This window comes from Bos taurus, chromosome 19 (genome assembly GCF_002263795.3).
Source record: "Bos taurus isolate L1 Dominette 01449 registration number 42190680 breed Hereford chromosome 19, ARS-UCD2.0, whole genome shotgun sequence".
In the NCBI taxonomy this organism is placed as follows: domain Eukaryota; kingdom Metazoa; phylum Chordata; class Mammalia; order Artiodactyla; family Bovidae; genus Bos; species Bos taurus.
This window is the reverse complement of record NC_037346.1, coordinates 19,467,502-19,486,560: the sequence shown is the minus strand read 5'-3', so window position 1 is coordinate 19,486,560 and position 19,059 is coordinate 19,467,502. Positions and strand designations below refer to the sequence as shown.

At 43.7% G+C, this 19,059-nt stretch overlaps 1 protein-coding gene across 3 annotated transcripts in view; it reads left to right on the top strand.

Annotated features, from left to right (window-relative positions):
• Positions 1–18,752, top strand: part of LYRM9 (LYR motif containing 9) — a 91,977-nt gene extending 73,225 nt beyond the window's left edge. The window contains exon 5 of one of the 3 annotated variants that reach the window (XR_813163.4): positions 17,416–18,752. Coding sequence is in view for 1 of the 3 variants with exons in the window: in XM_059878235.1 (XP_059734218.1) it covers positions 2,933–3,524 (592 nt within the window). In the remaining 2 variants the exon portion in view is untranslated. Of the gene's footprint in view, positions 1–2,932; positions 5,004–17,415 lie in introns of those variants that run through there. The other 2 variants (XR_813162.4, XM_059878235.1) reach the window with 2 other exon arrangements.
• The last annotated feature ends 307 nt before the right edge of the window (positions 18,753–19,059 follow it).

Here is a 19,059-nt window from a genome sequence, read left to right as displayed (position 1 = left end):
GACCCCATGGACTGTAGCCTCATGGACAGGCTCCTCTGTCCACAGAATTCTCCAGGCCAGAATACTGGAGTGGTAGCCATTCCCTTCTCCAAGGGATCTTCCCGACCCAGGGATCCAACCCAGGGCTCCCGCATTGCAGGCAGATTCTTAACCATCTGAGTCACCAGAGAAGCTATAATTTCCTTGCTGGGTGTTGGTGGGTACTTTCATTTAGGGCCTTAATCTGGATGCCAATCACATTTTCTTACTTACTTAATTCATTGGTTCAACAAACATTAAGCACCTTTTATATATCAAAAGGGAGAAGGCAATGGCACCCCACTCCAGTACTCTTGCCTGGCAAATCCCACGGACGGAGGAGCCTGGTAGGCTGCAGTCCATGGGGTCCATAAGAGTCAGACACGACTAAGTGACTTCACTTTCACTTTCCACTTTCATGCATTGGAGAAGGAAATGGCAACCCACTCCAGTGTTATTGCCTGGAGAATCCCATGGATAGGGAAGCCTGGTAGGCTGCAGTCCATGGGGTCACACAGAGTCAGACGCGACTGAAGCCACTTGGCGGCGGATATATCAAAAATTCCATCTGTACTTCCGTCAAGGTTGGGTTCAGTTCACTTCGTTCGCTCAGTCTTGTCTGACTCTTTGTGACCCCATGAACTGCAGCACGCCAGGCCTCCCTGTCCATCACCAACTCCCGGGGTTCATCCAAACTCACGTGCATTGAGTCGGTGATGCCATCCAGCCGTCTCATCCTCTGTCCTCCCCTTCTCCTCCTGCCCCCAATCCCTCCCATCATCAGGGTCTTTTCCAGTGAGTCAGCTCTTTGCACGAGGTGGCCAAAGTACTGCAGTTTCAGCCTCAGCCATCAGTCCTTACAATGAACACCCAGGACTGATCTCCTTTAGGATGGACTGGTTGGATCTCCTTACAGTCCAAGGGACTCGCAAGAGTCTTCTCCAGCGCCACAGTTCAAAGGCATCAATTCTTCAGCGCTCAACTTTCTTCACAGTCCAACTCACATCCAAACATGGCCACTGGAAAAACCATAGCCTTGACTAAATGGACATTTGTTGGCAAAGTAATATCTCTGCTTTTTAATATGCTATCTAGGTTGGTCATAACTTTCCTTCCAAGGAGTAAGCGTCTTTTAATTTCATGGCTGCAATTATCATCTGCAGTGATTTTGTCTGCAGTGTCAGAATAAAGTCTGACACTGTTTCCACTGTTTCCCCATCTATTTGCCATGAAGTGATGGGACCAGATGCCATTATCTTCGTTTTCTGAATGTTGAGCTTTAAGCCAACTTTTTCACTCTCCTCTTTTACTTTCATCTAGGCTTTTTAGTTCCTCTTCACTTTCTGCCATAAGGGTGGTGTCATCTGCATATCTGAGGTTATTGATGTTTCTCTCGGCAATCTTGATTCCAGTTTGTGCTTCTTCCAGCCCAGCGTTTCTCATGATGTACTCTGCATAGAAGTTAAATAAGCAGGGTGACAATATACAGCCTTGATGTACTCCTTTTCCTATTTGAACCAGTCTGTTCCATGTCCAGTTCTAACTGATGCTTCCTGACCTGCATATAGATTTCTCAAGAGGCAGGTCAGATGGTCTGGTATTCCCATCTCTTTCAGAATTCTCCACAGTTTATTGTGATCCACACAGTCAAAGGCTTTGGCATAGTCAAAAAGGTTGGGTTATGGATGGTTTAATTTCCTCTCCTTATTTCCTCTCTGTATGGTTTCTGGAGATATGGAGAGATTTCATTTTGGGCACCTGTGACTATCCACAGCAATCTAGTTTTTAATCAAACTAAATAAGTGTTTTTTTCCCTATTAAGTTTCCTGTTTATAGACATTAACCCACATGTATAAACACACGTAACATTTGCTGGCTGAGAAATGGTTAATCACTTTGAAAATATGTTTTTCTGATGTTTGCACCTTCCTGTTACCCTGAATCTTTAAAATTCTTGAATTGGAGTGATAGGATTTGCCCAGGGGGCCAACCTGTCTTCTAGGCTCAACCTCCAACCTCTAGGCATGTACGTAAATAAGCATTCTTACCTGATTCTTCATCTTGGCTATGCTGTTGATTTCATCTCTGTGGTCTGGGGCCCCTGTACATAATTGGCTGTGTTAGAAACCACTGCTTGAGGAGCTTGGAACTTTGATATACTGCTGGTGGGAATGTCAAACGTTGCAGCTGCTTTGGAAAACAGTTCAAAAGTTTTCCAAAATGTTAAATGTAGAGTTCCATGTGACTCAGTGATTCTACTCCTGTGTATACACCCAAGGGAAATGACACACGTCCACACAAAACACTTGTACATGAATGTTCATGGTTTTATTCATAATAGCAAAAAGGAAAGCAAACAACCCAAATATCCATCAACTGATGAACAGATAAATAAATGTAGTGTAGTCATACAATAACAATAAGGAATGAAGCCCGGACACACCCTGTGACATGGGTGAACCTGCTATGATAAATGAAAGAAGCGAGTCACAAAGTGCAAAGTTGTATGATTCCGTTTATGTGAAATGTCCATAGTAGGCAAATCTATGGACACGTAAAGTAGATTAACTTAGAGGCTTGGGACGTAGGTGCTGGGAGGAGCAAGAGTGACTGCTGATTGGTACGGGGTTTCTTTATGGAGTGATGAAAATATTTTAAAATCAGATCATGATTGTACAACTCTGTGAGTATGTCAGAAACCGCTGAATTGTGTACTTTAAATAAGTGAATTGTCTGGTAGGTGAATTACATCTCAATAAAACTCCTAAAAAGAAAATGAAATTAGATGCCAGGAGAAAACTGAACAAATCCCAGTGCATCTGAAAGGTACCACCCAGTCTGTCGTTAATTTCTAGAAGATACCCTCCTTGATACCTTATGCTAGTAAAGTAATGCTTAAAATTCTCCAAGCCAGGCTTCAGCAATACATGAACCGTGAAATTCCAGATGTTCAAGCTGGTTTTAGAAAAGGCAGAGGAACCAGAGATCAAATTGCCAACATCTGCTGGATCATCAAAAAACCAAGAGAGTTCCAGAAAAACACCTATTTCTGCTTTATTGACTATGCCAAAGGCTTTGACTGTGTGGATCACAATAAACTGTGGAAAATTCTGAAAGAGATGGGAATACCAGACCACCTGACTGGCCTCTTGAGAAATCTATATGCAGGTCAGGAAGCAACAGTTAGAACTGGACATGGAACAACAGACTGGTTCCAAATAGGAAAAGGAGTACGTCAAGGCTGTATATTGTCACCCTGCTTATTTAACTTCTATGCAGAGTACATCATGAGAAACGCTGGACTGGAAGAAACACAAGCTGGAATCAAGGTTGCTGGGAGAAATATCAATAACCTCAGATATGCAGATGACACCACCCTTATGGCAGAAAGTGAAGAAGAACTAAAGAGCCTCTTGATGAAAGTGAAAGAGGAGAGTGAAAAAGTTGGCTTAAAGCTCAACATTCAGAAAATGAAGATCATGGCATCCGGTCCCATCACTTCATGAGAAATAGATGGGGAGACAGTGGAAACAGTGTCAGACTTTATTATTTTGGGTTCCAAGATCACTGCAGATGGTGATTGCAGGCATGAAATTAAAAGACGTTTACTCCTTGGAAGGAAAGTTATGACCAACCTAAATAGCATATTAAAATGCAGAGACATTACTTTGCCAACAAAGGTCTGTCTAGTCAAGGCTATGGTTTTTCCTGTGGTCATGTATGGATGTGAGAGTTGGACTGTGAAGAAAGCTGAGCACCGAAGAATTGATGCTTTTAAACTGTGGTGTTGGAGAAGACTCTTGCAAGTCCCTTGGACTGTAAGGAGATCCAACCAGTCCATCCTAAAGGAGATCAGTCCTGGGTGTTCATTGGAAGGACTGATGTTGAAGCTGAAACTGCAGTACTTTGGCCACCTCATGCGAAGAGTTGACTCATTGGAATAGACCCTGATGCTGGGAAAGATTGAGGGCAGGAGGAGAAGGGATGACAGAGGATGAGATGGTTGGATGGCATCACTGACTCAATGGACATGGGTTTGGATGGACTCTGGGAGTTGGTGATGGATAGGAAGCCTTGGCGTGCTGTGGTTCATGGGGTTGTAGACAGTCAGACACGACTAAGCGACTGAACTGAACTGACCCTCCTTGATGAGTTTCTGTTGAAGGAAACAATTGTCTTCTCTTTGCAGTGGTGTCCAAAGCTGAAGTTTTCTACTGGGAACAAGGGCCAGTCCTCGTGCCTTCTGCACTCAACTGTGCACAGTTTATAATCCTGTGAGATGATTCTCCCCTTTCTTCAGAGAGAAACAAGCTTACAGAGGCTAACATTTGTCGAGCGAGGGTCACATCTCAAGAACTCACATTTCCCAGGTTGGGCCCTTTCTAGAGACTGAAGGCTGCTCTTCCAAAGGCTCTGAGGTGATAACCTATCTACATTGTTATGTTAAAAAACTTTATAAAAAATTCTCATCCCCTCTTAGAAGTCTAAGAGATACAAAAAGACTTGAGGAAATGAAGTGACCTTGGATTACAAAAAGTTTAACTGAGCTTCCCAGCTGGAGTGCCCTAGGCTTGTCACCTCCACTTGAAGCAACCTCAACCCATTATCCCAGCGTGCCATACTTACAGTGTTGCTTTTTACATATGCCAGGGAATGGAAAGGGCCGGGGAGTGCTGAGGTCTTGTCCTTGGCACTTTCCGTGCCTGAAAGCACTGAACTGAGGCGTCTCTGTGATGTGTACATGGCTACCACAGCCCAGAAGAAGACGTCTGATCTTGTTAAAAGATGGACTAATAGCTATGTGACTTTGGGAAAGTTACTCAGTGTTACTAAGCCACACTTTTCTCATTTGTATAATGGAGACAAAAATAATAGCTGTCTCCCAGTGTGTTCTGAGGATTCAGTGAGATACTGCATATAACATACTTAACCTGGAGCCTGGTACATGGCTAACACTAAATAAATGTAGCTGCTGTGATTGTTAATTGCATGGGGTCTCCTTGCTCTGGAGGTTTTCTGCAGCCAATTTGATTTCTCTCTGTACATTATTTCCTGGGCTTCCCAGGTGGCACTAGTGGTAAAGAACCTGCCCGCCAATGCAGAAGATGTAAGAGACACGGGTTCGATTCCTGGGTGGAGAAGATCCCCTGGAGAAGGGCATGGCAACCCACTCCAGTATTCTTGCCTGGAGAATCCCATGGACAGAGGAGCCTGGTGAGCTATAGTCCGCAGGGTCGCACAGAGTCAGACCCAACTGAAGCAACTTAGCACACACATACATTATTTCACTGATTAGGGAAAGCAAACTCATTTTAACGTCCTAAAAACTTCTATCATAACAGAAAAGAAATGTGAGGAGAGAGAAGGAGTCATCTTTTCATGTCACATGTGGGGGCTGGCATGTCAGGGCACATTTCAGAAGTGACCAGGGCTTCTGTTTGCACAAAGACCTTCAAGCCCTTCTGAGAAGCATGAAGACAAGTTGAAACACAGGTCTGGCTGTGGCCTGAGATGCTGAAGCAAGGAAAAGGGTGAAAGCCACCTCTTGAAAACCTGAAGGATTACCTTTCCATGTTTTTCTTATCCATTGCTGGGTAACAAGTTACCTCAAAATTCAGTGGCTCAGAATGGCAGTGACTTCTTATTTCTCATTATTCTGTCTGTCAGGAATCCAGGCAGGGCTTGGTTGGGTGGTGGCAAGTAATGACAGCTGGGCCACTCTGTGCTGTGTTCAGATGGTGGCTGGGCTGAGCTGAGAGGTTTGGGAAGATTTCACTTACATGTGTGGCACCCTGGTCTTCCTCTGTGTGGCTTCTCTCCACATGGTCTGTCATTCAGAAGACCATGCATTTCTTTACTCTGTGGTGGCTGCTTTCCTCAGAACATGAGTTGCACCTTTTGCATTTCCTCAAAGTCTGGACTGGAGTGACACTTCTGCCTCATTCTGATGGTTAGAGCAAGTCATAGGGCTAGCCCTGATTCAAGGAAAGAGGAACTAGACTGTACGTCCTTTTTTTTTTTTTGGCTGCACTATGTGCAGCATGTGGGATCTTATTCCGCAACCAGGGATCTGCTGCAATGTCTGCTGCAATGGAGGTACTGGGACAGTGGAATCTTAAGCACTGGGCCACCAGCGTAGTTCCTAGACTTTACATCTTGATGGAAGGAGTAGCATGCCCATACAATGGAGAGAGACATTGATGGTGGCCACCTTCGGAGACCATCCACCACACCCAGTGAGCTGAAAATTTAAATTTTGGGAAGATAGAAACAAAATGCTTTAGGGCAGACCCTGGTTGAAGGAAGGACAATTTTGGAAGCAACACTGAGGTGCAACACTATAAATGTTCCCCTGACTCAACTCAAGCTATTCTCATCAGTGTTAGAGACTGAGAGAGAGTAAAAATCAAAGACTTGATAATTAGAGTGCACTATGACATTGCAAGAGCCAGGCCATCTTGTTCAGGATTCTGATACAAGAATTACAACTCTGGTCAGAGGAGCTAAGTGTTAGCAAGGATTGATAGGAATGTAAACTGGTACAGCCACCATGGAGAACAGCGTGGAGATTCTTTTTAAAAAATTAAAAATAGAGCTATCACGTGGCCCCGCAACCCCGCTTCTGGGTATGTATCCAAAGGAATTGAAATCAGGATATGGCAGAGATACCTGTAGTCCCTTGTTCACTGCAGCACTATTTACAATAGGCAAGATATGGAATTGACTTAAGTGTCTTGTCAATGGATGAATAGATAAAGATGTGACATATATAAATATACAATGGAATATTATTCAGCCATGGGAAAGAAAAAAATCCTGCCGTTTGCAACAGCATGTGTGGACCCTGAGGATATTATGTTAAGTGAAATAAGTCAGACAGAGAAGGACAAATAACTATATATGATATCAGAGTCCCTTGGACTGCAAGGAGATCCAACCAGTCCATTCTGAAGGAGATCAGTCCTGGGCGTTCTTTGGAAGGAATGATGCTAAAGCTGAAACTCCAGTACTTTGGCCACCTCATGCGAAGAGTTGACTCATTGGAAAACACTCTGATGCTGGGAGGGATTGGGGGCAGGAGGAGAAGGGGATGACAGAGGATGAGATGGTTGGATGGCATCACTGACTTGATGGACGTGAGTCTGAGTGAACTCTGGCAGTCGGTGATGGACTGGCGTGCTGTGATTCATGGGGTCGCAAAGAGTCAGACACGACTGAGCGACTGAACTGAACTGAACTGAACTGAGAAATCTAAAAAAGCTGAATTCATAGAGATAGTAGAGTGGTGGTTACCAGGGGCTGGGGTGTGGGATGAAAGGGGGGATAAAGGGTACAAAGTTTCAATTATAAGATAAATATGTCCTGTGGGGTCTAGTGTGTAGCATGGTGATTACAGCTAGTAATACTTTATTATAAACTTGAAAGTTTCAAGGAGAATATATCTTAAATGTTCTCAAAATAAAAATGGTAATTTTATGAGGTGATGGAGTTTTTAATCATTAATGGCGGTAATAATTTTGCAACATATAAGTGCATCAAGTCCACACATTGTACACCTGTTACACAAGGTCGTCACATGTCAGTTATATCTCAATAAAGCTGGAAAAAAAAAACCTCTGGTCAGGAGAGGGCCTTTGATGGGAGGAAGAAATGAGTGGCTGCAGATGTGAATGGGCTCGCAGGAGTGAAGTGAAGGAGAGTGACGTGAGCATGGCAACAAAAAACCCCAGAGACATGGCTGGTCCTCTTGTTGGGGAGCAGTGGTGGGGCATCAGACAGCTGAAACCGAGGCCACTTGAGGTAGGCATGGAGTGGCTTTGGAAGCTGTCACAGAAGATCCATGGTACAGTTGCCTGTGAGACCATGTGGGAAGCCTGGAACCTGGCTGGAGGCAGGAGGACCATGTGCGGTGGGATGCCAGTGATGCCTACCTATAGCCCTCTCTCAATGATTATCTCCCAATAGGGGAAGCATATATTAAGTTATATGGTTTTTTTTTTTTTTGAGGGCATCACTTTCTCATAGGGGAAAATTAGTTAAGAACTGAGTGCATGGCTGAAGACATTAAAAATACACCATTTGTTACTTGGAACCAATTGCTTTGAATTTCACTAAGGCAACCTACACAAAAGAAATAGCGCCAAGGATGCTTGTGTATTCTCTTCAAAAGGTCCAAATACTACTGAATTGCTGAATTCAGTATTGCTGAATTGCTGAATACTACTCAGCAATCAAAAGGAACTAACTAGTGATACATAAACCAACTTGAGTAAATCTCAGTGGCATTATGACGATAAGAGAAGCACGGTTTACATGTAACCAAGCTTACATAGGTTATGATTCCACTTATATGACAGTCTCAGACAAAACCACAATAATTGACGACCCATCAGTGGTTACCAGAGGTTGGGGCGGTGGGAGCGTGTATCTATCAAGAGGTAGTGCGAGGAAGATGTGGGGGTGAAAAGGCGGTTCTGCGTCCTATTGTAGTAGTGGTCACATGGATGTGTACATGTGTTGAAATTCATAGACCTGTACTTGCCCCCAGAAGTCAATTTCACTGCATGGTTTTTCTTTAAATGGCCCAACCATCATTAATAGGATTTGGAGTCCTTTATGTCATAGCTTCCTCCATGATCAAGGGAGGGTGATCTCCCAACTTATTCTCTGGCCTCAGGAACAAAACGAAGAAAGGCAAAACATTGCTGAAGACAGGGATTCTTGAAAATACTGTCCTTTTAGGTTTTGCAAGGAAAACAAAAGAAGACAGCAGGCAAGATGGTAGAGGGGGAAAAAAGAGAGGGAAAGAGGGTATTCTGGAATCACTTTTATGGATTATTATATCTTTAATACTTATTACCTGCAGGCAGTCAAGTGATAAGTGCCTTGCTTCAATTTTCTCTGAACGGTATGTACTATTATTAGCCTCACTTTGCAGATGAAAGAATTAAGGCCCAGAGAAGTAAAACAATTTGCCCAGGGTCACACAGCCAGTGGACAGTAGGGCTGAGATTGAATTCAAAGCCAGTGCTCTTAATTCACATGTCTTTCATTCTACCTCCCAGGTCACATCATTTCAGTCCTGTATCTTTGAGTTCCTTGATCCCTGGGCTTAAGATTTATGTTTTATTTCCTCTTCTCTTGACCCTCAAGGATTTGGTCTTGGATATTCTCTCCTTGTTCTCTTCCATCTCCAGCTTTTGCTGAGATATCCCTCCTGGACCAGCCTCTCAGCAGACCCTGGTGTGACTTGGAAGGGTTACAAAGGTTTCCATCAGCTCAGAGACCCTTATATTTTGGAGGGTTATAATATATGATGTTCAATTCTCATTATCTAGTTGCTAGTATAATTAATGTATTCTGACATGGCCATTGCTGCAAAAATCTTACTATATTGTGGGCCAAACCATGTGCCCTACAACTTAACAATGACCCTAAAAGGCTCTTCTGATCTAGCTTCTTCCTGGCTCTGGCCTCCTCTCCCAAGCCTCCCTCCCCACTCCTACTCTGCTGCAGCTGCATCCTGTTACCTGCCCCATTGGGCCCAGGGGTTTGGGCTCCAGTCCCAGCTTTGTTTCTGTTCCCCTGCCTGGCGTGCCCTCCCCTCAGTCCATCTGCCAGACTCCTAACCCTTCTTGCAAAGCTCCTCTACAAAGTCTTTCTTGACCTCTGTCCACAGGCAACTCTGATCTCTCCCTAAGAATTCTACCATCTCTAGAACGTTTCTCATAGTTACTCAATATCTACCCTTTCTGCATGTTTCGTGGGTACTTGATACGGAGGTGGTGCTTGGTGTATGTTATCTTGAATTCTGGCAGCCACCATGAGAGGAAGCATTCATGTTTCCATTGACTGATGAGGACACAAGCTCAGGGGAGAGAAGGACTGGCCCAGGCTCTCACAGACATTAATGGTAGAACCAGGATTGATGCTGGGTTTGTATGACTCCAACACTCAGTCAAGTTTTGCCGATTGAATGGGATTACTCAGCCAGGTGGTGGCTGCTACAGGGGGTGGTGGCTGTGTGTTCTCAACAGTCACCTGATGGAAGGGGCTTGGCATAGCAGTCTGGTTGGAAGGGGAGCAGCTAAAAGATAGTCTGATGCTGCCCAAAGGCAGCAATCATACTGCTTTTTATGGGTTGTGTGTTTATGGAAGGGATCTTTAGAACGACTTAATAGAAATTATGGGGGGACCGAAACCCCTTCATAAGCACGGTGGATGGAATCAAGGAAAAGTTGAGGGTAGAGGACTGGGTCAGAGAAACAGAAGGCAGAAATGCAGCTGTGGGGAGGCGTGTGTTTGTATCAAGATGATCAACTGTCCTACTTCATCATTTACACTGAGTCAGACCCAAGAGGCATTTCACAGAAAGTGGATGGTACCATCCATTCCCTAGAGGACTCTCCATTCCAAAAGAGATGTGTAAAAGAAGAAATTCTGTGGGTGTTAATAATAAACAGCCATTTAGAAAGCTCTCACTGAACAGCATTCCCATGCTCCTGAGAAGGCTGTAGCAATTATTACTTTCTTTTTTTTTTCTAAGAACAGGAAAAAAAAAATTAGCTGGGAAAGCAAGAAACAATTGCTGTTGTTAACAATAAAATCATGACATTTGAATATCAAATTTTCAACTTTTTCAAAGCACTATCCTATATTATTATCTCATTTAGTTCTCACTTCCATTAAGTGAGATGACAGGAGAGCCTCTTACTCCTAATCCACAGGAAAAAACAAAAGCTCTCAGTGATGGATCAGAACCTGATGGGGCCCTCCATTGCTCATCATCAAGTTAGAACTTACTCGGTGAGCTGTTGTGGGAACAGAGAGAGAGGAATTAGCCAGGTCCTTGCTGTTTGGAAGTGAATTGAACCTTGGGTCCTGGTAGACAGAAACCATCATGGTGAAAAGGCAGGTAAGGTGTTGGTGCCCTTTACTTTCCTTGTTGGTCATTTTGGATTTGTTCAGGTTGATGAAGACATACATTCTCAATGATCTTCAAATTACATCACCAATAGTACTAGGCAACATCCTTGTGTGCAAGGCAGTTCAACATCTTCTTGACTGACCAGTCAGAGACGAATAATTTGCTCGTTGATCTTTGATCCCTGATACCTGTCAATCCAGGAGACACAGGAGACTCTTGTTCGATCCCTACGTCGGGAAGATTCCCTGGAGGAAGAAATAGTAACCCACTCCAGTATTCTTGCCAGGATAATCCCATAGACAGAGGAGCCTGGCAGTCTACAGTCCCTGGGATCACAGCGTCAGACATGATGGAGCGACTGAGCACACACACTCACGCACACCTGTCGCCTTCATCTCTCCCTTTCAGCTTGAATTAGTGCTCCTTTCAGGGTAGCAATAGTTATGGACGCACAAGAAGCATTGGTTTTATTAATATTATCTGTTTCTTGCATTCTTTTATCATACGTTAAGAAGTTTTTCTTAGGTCTAACACAAGTCCATACGGCTAACGTAAGATTGTATCTCCCAGTTTTGTCTTCAGAAAAGTCAAAAGACACAGTTTATGGAAAGTGAATACCCAAGTAACCGGAGCAGCCAGATCCTACCTCCAGTCAGGGGCTCTGGCTGTCCTGGGACCCCTGGGAATTTTCTCTTTGTCTTCTGACTGATAAAACAATTTGAGGATCCCTCATTGAGCTCATATGCACGAACCCAAGGTGAGAAGGAAAGAAAAAGGAAGAATTCATCTTCCTTGTGTTGGAAATAATGTACAGATGCCAAATAGCACATTGAGATGCAATATTAGAAAAATGGCATAAGTTCTTAGAAGCTAAATGATTGTTTCTGACTTAAAAAGTGAATAGGGCCTTCCCTGGCAGTACAGTGGTTAAGATGCCATGCTTCCACTGCAGGAGGCCAGATTCCATCCCTGGTTGGGGAGTTAAGATCCCTCACAGTACACACACACACACACACACAAAGTAGCAAAAAATCTTGGCAAGGAACGCTGTCTGACTTAATCAGATAGAAGGTTAAAAAAAATTCTAGTCTTCCTTCCTAAAACAAATTCTGATAAAAATCCTAAAGTGAATGAACTCCAGCAGTAGAGAGCCCTGGGCTCTTTTCCTGAGCTGGACACGTGTTAGTTGTAAAGATTTTAGACAAGTTGCTGCCCTTTTCTGAGGCTGTTTCCTCATCTGCAGAGTGGGGTGGGCAGGGGGCAGTAATCCTTTCTCCGTAAGGTTGCTATAGAAACGATCACATTATAGTACAAAAGGAGATGGGGGGAGAAGGGGTTAAGGCCCCCACTCCTCCCATTCTTTTCCCCTCCGTTTGTTATTGGCCTGCAGGCCTGTAGGATGGGACTCTCCTTCATTGGCACCCGGAGCACCCGGAGCCTCCTCCCGGGAAGTCGTCAGTCTCCTTTTCATCCTCCTTATCAAGCCCAAGTGATGACATCCGAGCTGCCCAAAGCACATACCAGTGCTGTTCACTACCCTTTCCCCTGGAATTTAATCAGCACTCACAGACCAGCTCTTCGGGTTGTTGCAATTCTGGAGACTTTGGTATTATTCACTTTGCTTTTCTCAATACTGTAAATAATTTTTAGATGCTGGTTTGTATGCAGGAAGGCATTAACTATCAGACTTTTGTAAAAAGAGTTCCCTGTGGAGAAGTGATTCCATCTTTTGGGGCCAGTTGCTACCTCAGAGACCAATGGCTCAGCTTTTCAGCAAGGAGTCTAATTAAACAGGCTTGGCAAAGTCTTCCAACTGGCTTCTCTGTGGGGCCACATGAAAGCATGGTTTCAGGATGAAAAAGGGAGGCCTTTCCAGGAAATTATGCCAGCTGACCGGAATAAATATTTTCTTCCCACATGCCTTTCTGAAGGCCCGGAGAGCACCTCTGTTGGTGATTCCCTGTGGGGACTCTGCCAAAAATTAGGGAAGGGGCAGAGGCTAGGAGTCTCTAAAACCTTTTCCTCTAAAGAGCACAGAGGAGTATTGACTGGAAGCCCTTTATTTAATAAATCAGTTTTCTAGTTCATTAGTTCCTTTAGCCAATGAGTACTTGCCACGTGAATTTTTTTAGTTTTAGAATTGGTAAGATGTTTGCATAGTTCAAAATTCAGAAGGGACACTGTAAAAGTCTCCCTTCAACCCACTCCCCAGGCTTCCCTGGTGACTCAGAGGTAAAAGAATCCACCTGCAATCCAGGAGACGCAGGTTCGATCCCTGGGTGGGGAAGATCCCCTGGAGAAGGAAATGGCAACCCAGTCCGGTATTCTTGCCTGGGAAATCCCACGGACAGAGGAGGCTGGCGGGTTGAAAAAGAGTCGGACATGACTTAGCGACTAAACGACAACAACAATCCACCCCCCAGCCGTCCGGTTTCCCTTTCTCAAGTTACCAGTTTCTTGGGTCTCCTTTTCAAGTCATGCTAAGTACAGAAAAGCTGTACATATTTTCCCCTTTGCCTGTTTTTTTTTTTCCCCATTGTTATTGTTGATTTGGGTTTTTCTAACCCACACAAATGGTAGTCATTTATAAACTGCTCTGACCTTGATTTTCTTTAAGACTTAATAATGTATCTTGGGATTCTTTTTTTTTTTTTTCAAATGCACAGAAGGCTTCATTTATCCTTTGTTATGGTCCATTTTTGGAGAAGACAATGGCACCCCACTCCAGTACTCTTGCCTGGAAAATCCCATGGATGGAGGAGTCTGGTAGGCTGCGGTCCATGGGGTCTCTAAGAGTCGGACACGACTGAGCGACTTCACTTTCACGCATTGGAGAAGGAAATGGCAACCCACTCCAGTGTTCTTGCTTGGAGAATCCCAGGGACAGGGGAGCCTGGTGGGCTGCCATCTACGGGGACCCACAGAGTCAGATACAACTGAAGTGACTTAGCATGGTTCATTTTAGTTCACTGTGATGCACGGAGGCATCACAACATTTTCAGTCATCTCCTATTGAGAGACACATTCTGCTGCTATTATAAACAACACTGCAGTGAATAATGCTGAGCAAATGTCATTTCATACAAGGCAAGTATACCGGTAGAGTAAGTTCCTGGAATGGACTTGCTGGGTGAAAAGGTACGTATCGATATATTTGTAAGTTTGAATGAGGTGGTGAAGTTGCCATGCATGGAAGTTGAATCAATTTTCACTTCCACCAGTAACTGTTTTCAAGGGACTTCCCTGGTGGTCTAGTGGCTAAGACTGTGTTGCCAATGCAGGTGGCCTGGATTGGATCCCTGGTCAGGGAACTGGGTCCCACATGCTGCAACTAAAGACCCCGCAAGCCACAACAACTAAGACTCGGCACAGCCAAATAAATACATAAAAATAAATATTAAAAATTCCGCTCTCTTAAAAAACAAAATACTCTGCTAGATATAAATTAAAAATAAATTTTATGAATAAATAGGTTTATATTTTTAAGATTAGAATTTATAAAATGTTGAAATGCATTTGATTTAGTCTACCGTCTTATTTATGAGGTTACAAGAATCTTGGGATAATTTAAGAATGAATAGAAAAAAGAATTTGATAGTGAATTTAATCCTGAGACTACAGGCAAAAAATAAAACCATGATCTTCTTTCTAAAAATTTCCTATCCTTTGTGTAATTGAGGTCAACTACCTCACTTCAGAATACTATAATTCACTCCATTCTTCTCAGCAATACATAGAAATATTGGAACAAATAAAATTTCCTGAAGATCTAACCATGTAAAATTATGCCAAAGACTGTTTATTTAATACTTATAAAACTCTTCTATTAATATATAATATAAACATACACTTATGTATTATAATAATTTTTTCTGAAGAGATTTTCAAGGAAGGAGCTTATCTCTACCTTCTAATCTATTTCATATTATTGTCAACATTCTATTTAGTTGAAAATAATAATTTTGGTCATCCTGCTTTCACAAGTGCCCGTCAAAATAGGTGTAAAGTCAAAATAATTGTTTCTACTGAAAGAATCCAACATATAAATTTGGTTTCCTGAGAATCAGGCAGGGTTCATCAAGTCACGATCAGTGTGATTACTGCCTCAGGAGGCATACTGCAAAGCATTCTGAAGGCGCTTGCCAGTACAATAAGCAAAACACTGTGCCAGCTGCCATGTCAAAATGGGGCCCGCTGATAGGCGATGTCACAGCGGTGTGCTGGGGCCAGCTCCACTGCCCACTGCTGGTGGTTGAAGATTCAGCAACTTTGCTAGCAGGATGTTTGACCATGGTAGCTTGAAATCATCTGTAGGGAGAGTGTTTCACCATGAAAATCAGGACACCCCTAAGAGCCGGTTTACCAGCACGTGCTGTCCAGGACTACCGTACTTTGAAAATCTGTTCCCCTCCCACCCCCAGTGCTTTGGCTGGATACACACCCAGCTATGATGCTGTGGCCATGACACTGAGCCTACTGCAGGGCCACAGGACAGAGAGGGCTAAACATCCCTCTTCTTCTTAGAGCTGTGTTGTGCCAACTCCCCCTCCTAGAAGGACACCTGAATTAACATGCATGCCTGTTTACTTCGAGCCTGGTTATTAACATGTATTTATACATGTTAGCATATTTTTCCTCACCATGAGTAACAGAAGATACATAGCGTACTTACCACCAGGCATAGTTTTGAGTAGGGAAAAGAAACACGAACAGAGAAACTGCCTTATAAGAAAGTTTAGCAAGGCTCACAAAGGCAGAGAGTCCCATATTTTCAATTGTAAAATGAGAAAAGTCTATGTTCCATTGGTAATTATTGTTGGGAATAAAAGCACTCTTTTGCCTGAGGTCCTTATTTGAATGGCGTCTTCAGTGAATAACTTTGTGATCTTGCCAAGTTACCCAGCTACTCAAGTTTCCCCTGTGGCTATGTTGCAGACTGGGTCCATAATGAAACAGAGCTGTGGTTCTCAAACCAGAGAGCACGTGCAATCACAGATTACTGGGCCCCATCCGCAGAGGTTCTGAGACAGTAGGTGTTGGTGGGGCCCGAGAATTGGCATCCTAAAAGTTCCCAAGTGATGCTACAGGTTACAATAGCACTCTGAGAACCATTGAAACAAAGCAGAGAAATAGTAACAGTTACATAATTCTGTCTCCCCTGCTCCCTTGACTGTTAGGTTGAGGAAAGGAGGAATAGCATTTATTGTGTATCTACAATTATGCAAGTTGTCTCATGTAATACAACATCCTCAAAGTAATTATTATTACCTCATTTTATGGATAAGGAAATTGAAGCTCAAAAAAGATAAATGACTTGCCCAGAGCTTTATAATGAGCACCTGGGGACTCTGGGATTCAAATATAAGTTTGTCCAACTCCAAAACCTATATTCAGTTTGTTGCATGTTGCTGCTGTCCATTACCAACTCCTGGAGCTTGCCCAGACTCATGTTCATCGAGTCGGTGATGCCATCCAACTATCTCATCCTCTGTCATCCCGTTCTCCTGCCTTCAATCTTTCCCAGCATCAGGGTCTTTTTCAAGGAGTCAGTTCTTCGCATCAGGTGGCCAAAGTGTTGGAGTTTCAGTTTCAGCATTAGTCCTTCCAATGAATATTCAGAACTGATTTCCTTTAGGATTGACTGATTAGATCTCCTTGCTGTCCAAGGGACTCTCAAGAGTCTCTTCCAACACCACAGTTCAAAAGCATCAATTCTTTTTTTTTTTTTTTTTACATAAATAGGTATTTTTATTGAGATCATCAAAACCCTCAGTGCCTAAATGATTCTGCTAATTAACTGGAAAACACATGAAGGCATGTCAACCTGTCAAGCAAAAGAAAATGCTCTCTGTCCCTAATGTAAATGGATTACATAAAGGCCTGATCTCCCATTATAGCAAGTTCTGATGTTTCATGCCCTAAAGGTCAGATAGGTTTTACTCTCAAAAGCATCAATTCTTGAAGAGTATTGTGACTATATTGAAGAGTATTGTGAATATTAAATGAGATAACATGTAAGAGACATAGCAATCAGCCAATCAACAAGCAACCCTTGTTAAGTATCTACTCTGTTCCCGGCATGGTGTATGACTGTGAAGCAGAGTTCCTGCCCTAAAGGAACTGAATGACTATTCTAATCACTTCTGTTTGGAGGTGGAAGGGTTTAGATCTCAGATAGTTTTATAATGCTACTGCTGCTGCCTTTTCAATACTGCTTTGCTTCTGAGTTGGTTAGTTGGTTGGTTTATCAGTATGTTACAGGAGCCAGTGGATTGGCTGGGAACTTGGAATCCTACTTTCGAACTCCCAGCAGCTCCCTGTCTGCTTTCATACAAATGGACTTGCTTGTATCGATAATGCGACTCTCTCTGGGCTTAGGGTCTATGGTGTTGCAGGTCTGGGTGTGACTTGCTGCTTTGACTCCCAAGACAGCTGCAGAATTTGGAGTTAAGAGCGCGTTTTTCTTCCAGCATCTTCCGCATCACAGAACCTGAATTTCCATGCTTGGAGCGGTGCCTGAGGACTTCAGTGATTAGTGGTGCACTTGTCAAAGTCCCCTGGGTTTCCCTTGTGGCTCAGCTGGTAAAGAATCTGCCTGCAATGAGGGAGACGAGTTCAATCTCTGGGTTGGGAAGATGCCCTGGAGAAGAGAAAAGCTACCCACTCCAGTATTCCGGCCTGGATAATTCCATGGACTATACAGTCCATGTCGCAAAGAGTCAGACACAACTGAGCGACTTTCTCTCACATGTGAAGGTCCCCAGTGGCTGTCAGGTTGCTAAATCCATCGCTCAGCTCTCAGTCCCCATCTCAGCGATCTCATCAGCAGCATTTGCAGTTATCCCTCCTCCCTTCTCCCTCAGGCACATTCTTCACTTGGCTTCAAGGACACCACACATTCCTGGTTTGTAGTTTCCTTCTCACCTCTAGGGAGGTGTCCAAATACGACTTCCATTCCTGCCTGCCATCTGCTTCTTCTCAGATAAAGTGCTTTTGCCCTTCCACTTGCTCAAGGAAAACCCTTGCAGTCACCATTTACTCTCCTTTTCTCCCACCACACTATCTAATCCATTAGCGAATCTTGTTAGCTCTATACCTATAATCTGACCGCTTCATTCCACCTCTCCTGCCACCATCCTTGTCCAAGTGACCATCATTTCTTGCCTGACTTATTTTAATAGCCTCTGAACTAGTCTCCCCACTTTGATCCCTGTCCCCCTTAGCAAATTGTTCTTGACCATGATGGTCAGGTTCATTCTTCTTCTGTCTCTTTTTTTATTTGGCTGCTAGGGATCTTCATTGCAACGCAAGGGGGTAGTGCACAGGCTTCTCCAGTTGTGGCAGATGGGCTCAGTAGTTGTGGCCCAGGGGCTTACTTAATTGCTCCCCTTGAAGAGGAAACGTTAAAATTTTACATAACCTCCTTCTCCTTCTGCCTCTGTAACTCAGCTTGCCCCTTGCAAAATCTAGATCACGTAGGTCACGTAGTCTCAGAAAGTGGGGACTTGCAATACTAGGAACTGGAGTTTATCTCACTCACCCTTGTCCTGCTCTTTGCAATTGCCCAGCCCCTGCAGATCTGCTTAATCATGCCTGTCCAGGACAGGCATCCTCCTCCCCATCTTGACCACTGTTACCGTGCGTGCGTGAAACCCCTTAGTTTAAACCAGCCTATTGTTGTTTAACAACAGCTAGTGTTGCCCACTACAGTCTGTCTGTAAAAACTCTGTAATCCCTTTGTTCCAGGCTCAGAGCTTGGAGTGTTAACTCCTCTGGGCCCGCCAGCGTAATAAACCTGTGTTCTCCAGCTCTCCGAGTGGTGCTTGGTTTCTCGAGTACTGGTTTCTGCAACACCCTTGCTTCCTTAAGGAATTGACTCGAAGCTGTCAGGTCACACGGGGTGGGAGTGGGATTTTTTAATGTCTCAAGGAGAAGCATCTTGGCAAAACTTGCTTCTCTAGGGTGCTTATGGAAGAGACTGCTATAATATCTTGCTCTTCCTGATTTACTTGAACAGAAATTCACTCTATCTTGATTGATACACTTGTGTGTCCTTAATAAAAATTATAGGGATTTCCCTGGCGATCCAGTGGTTTAGACTTCACCTTCCAATG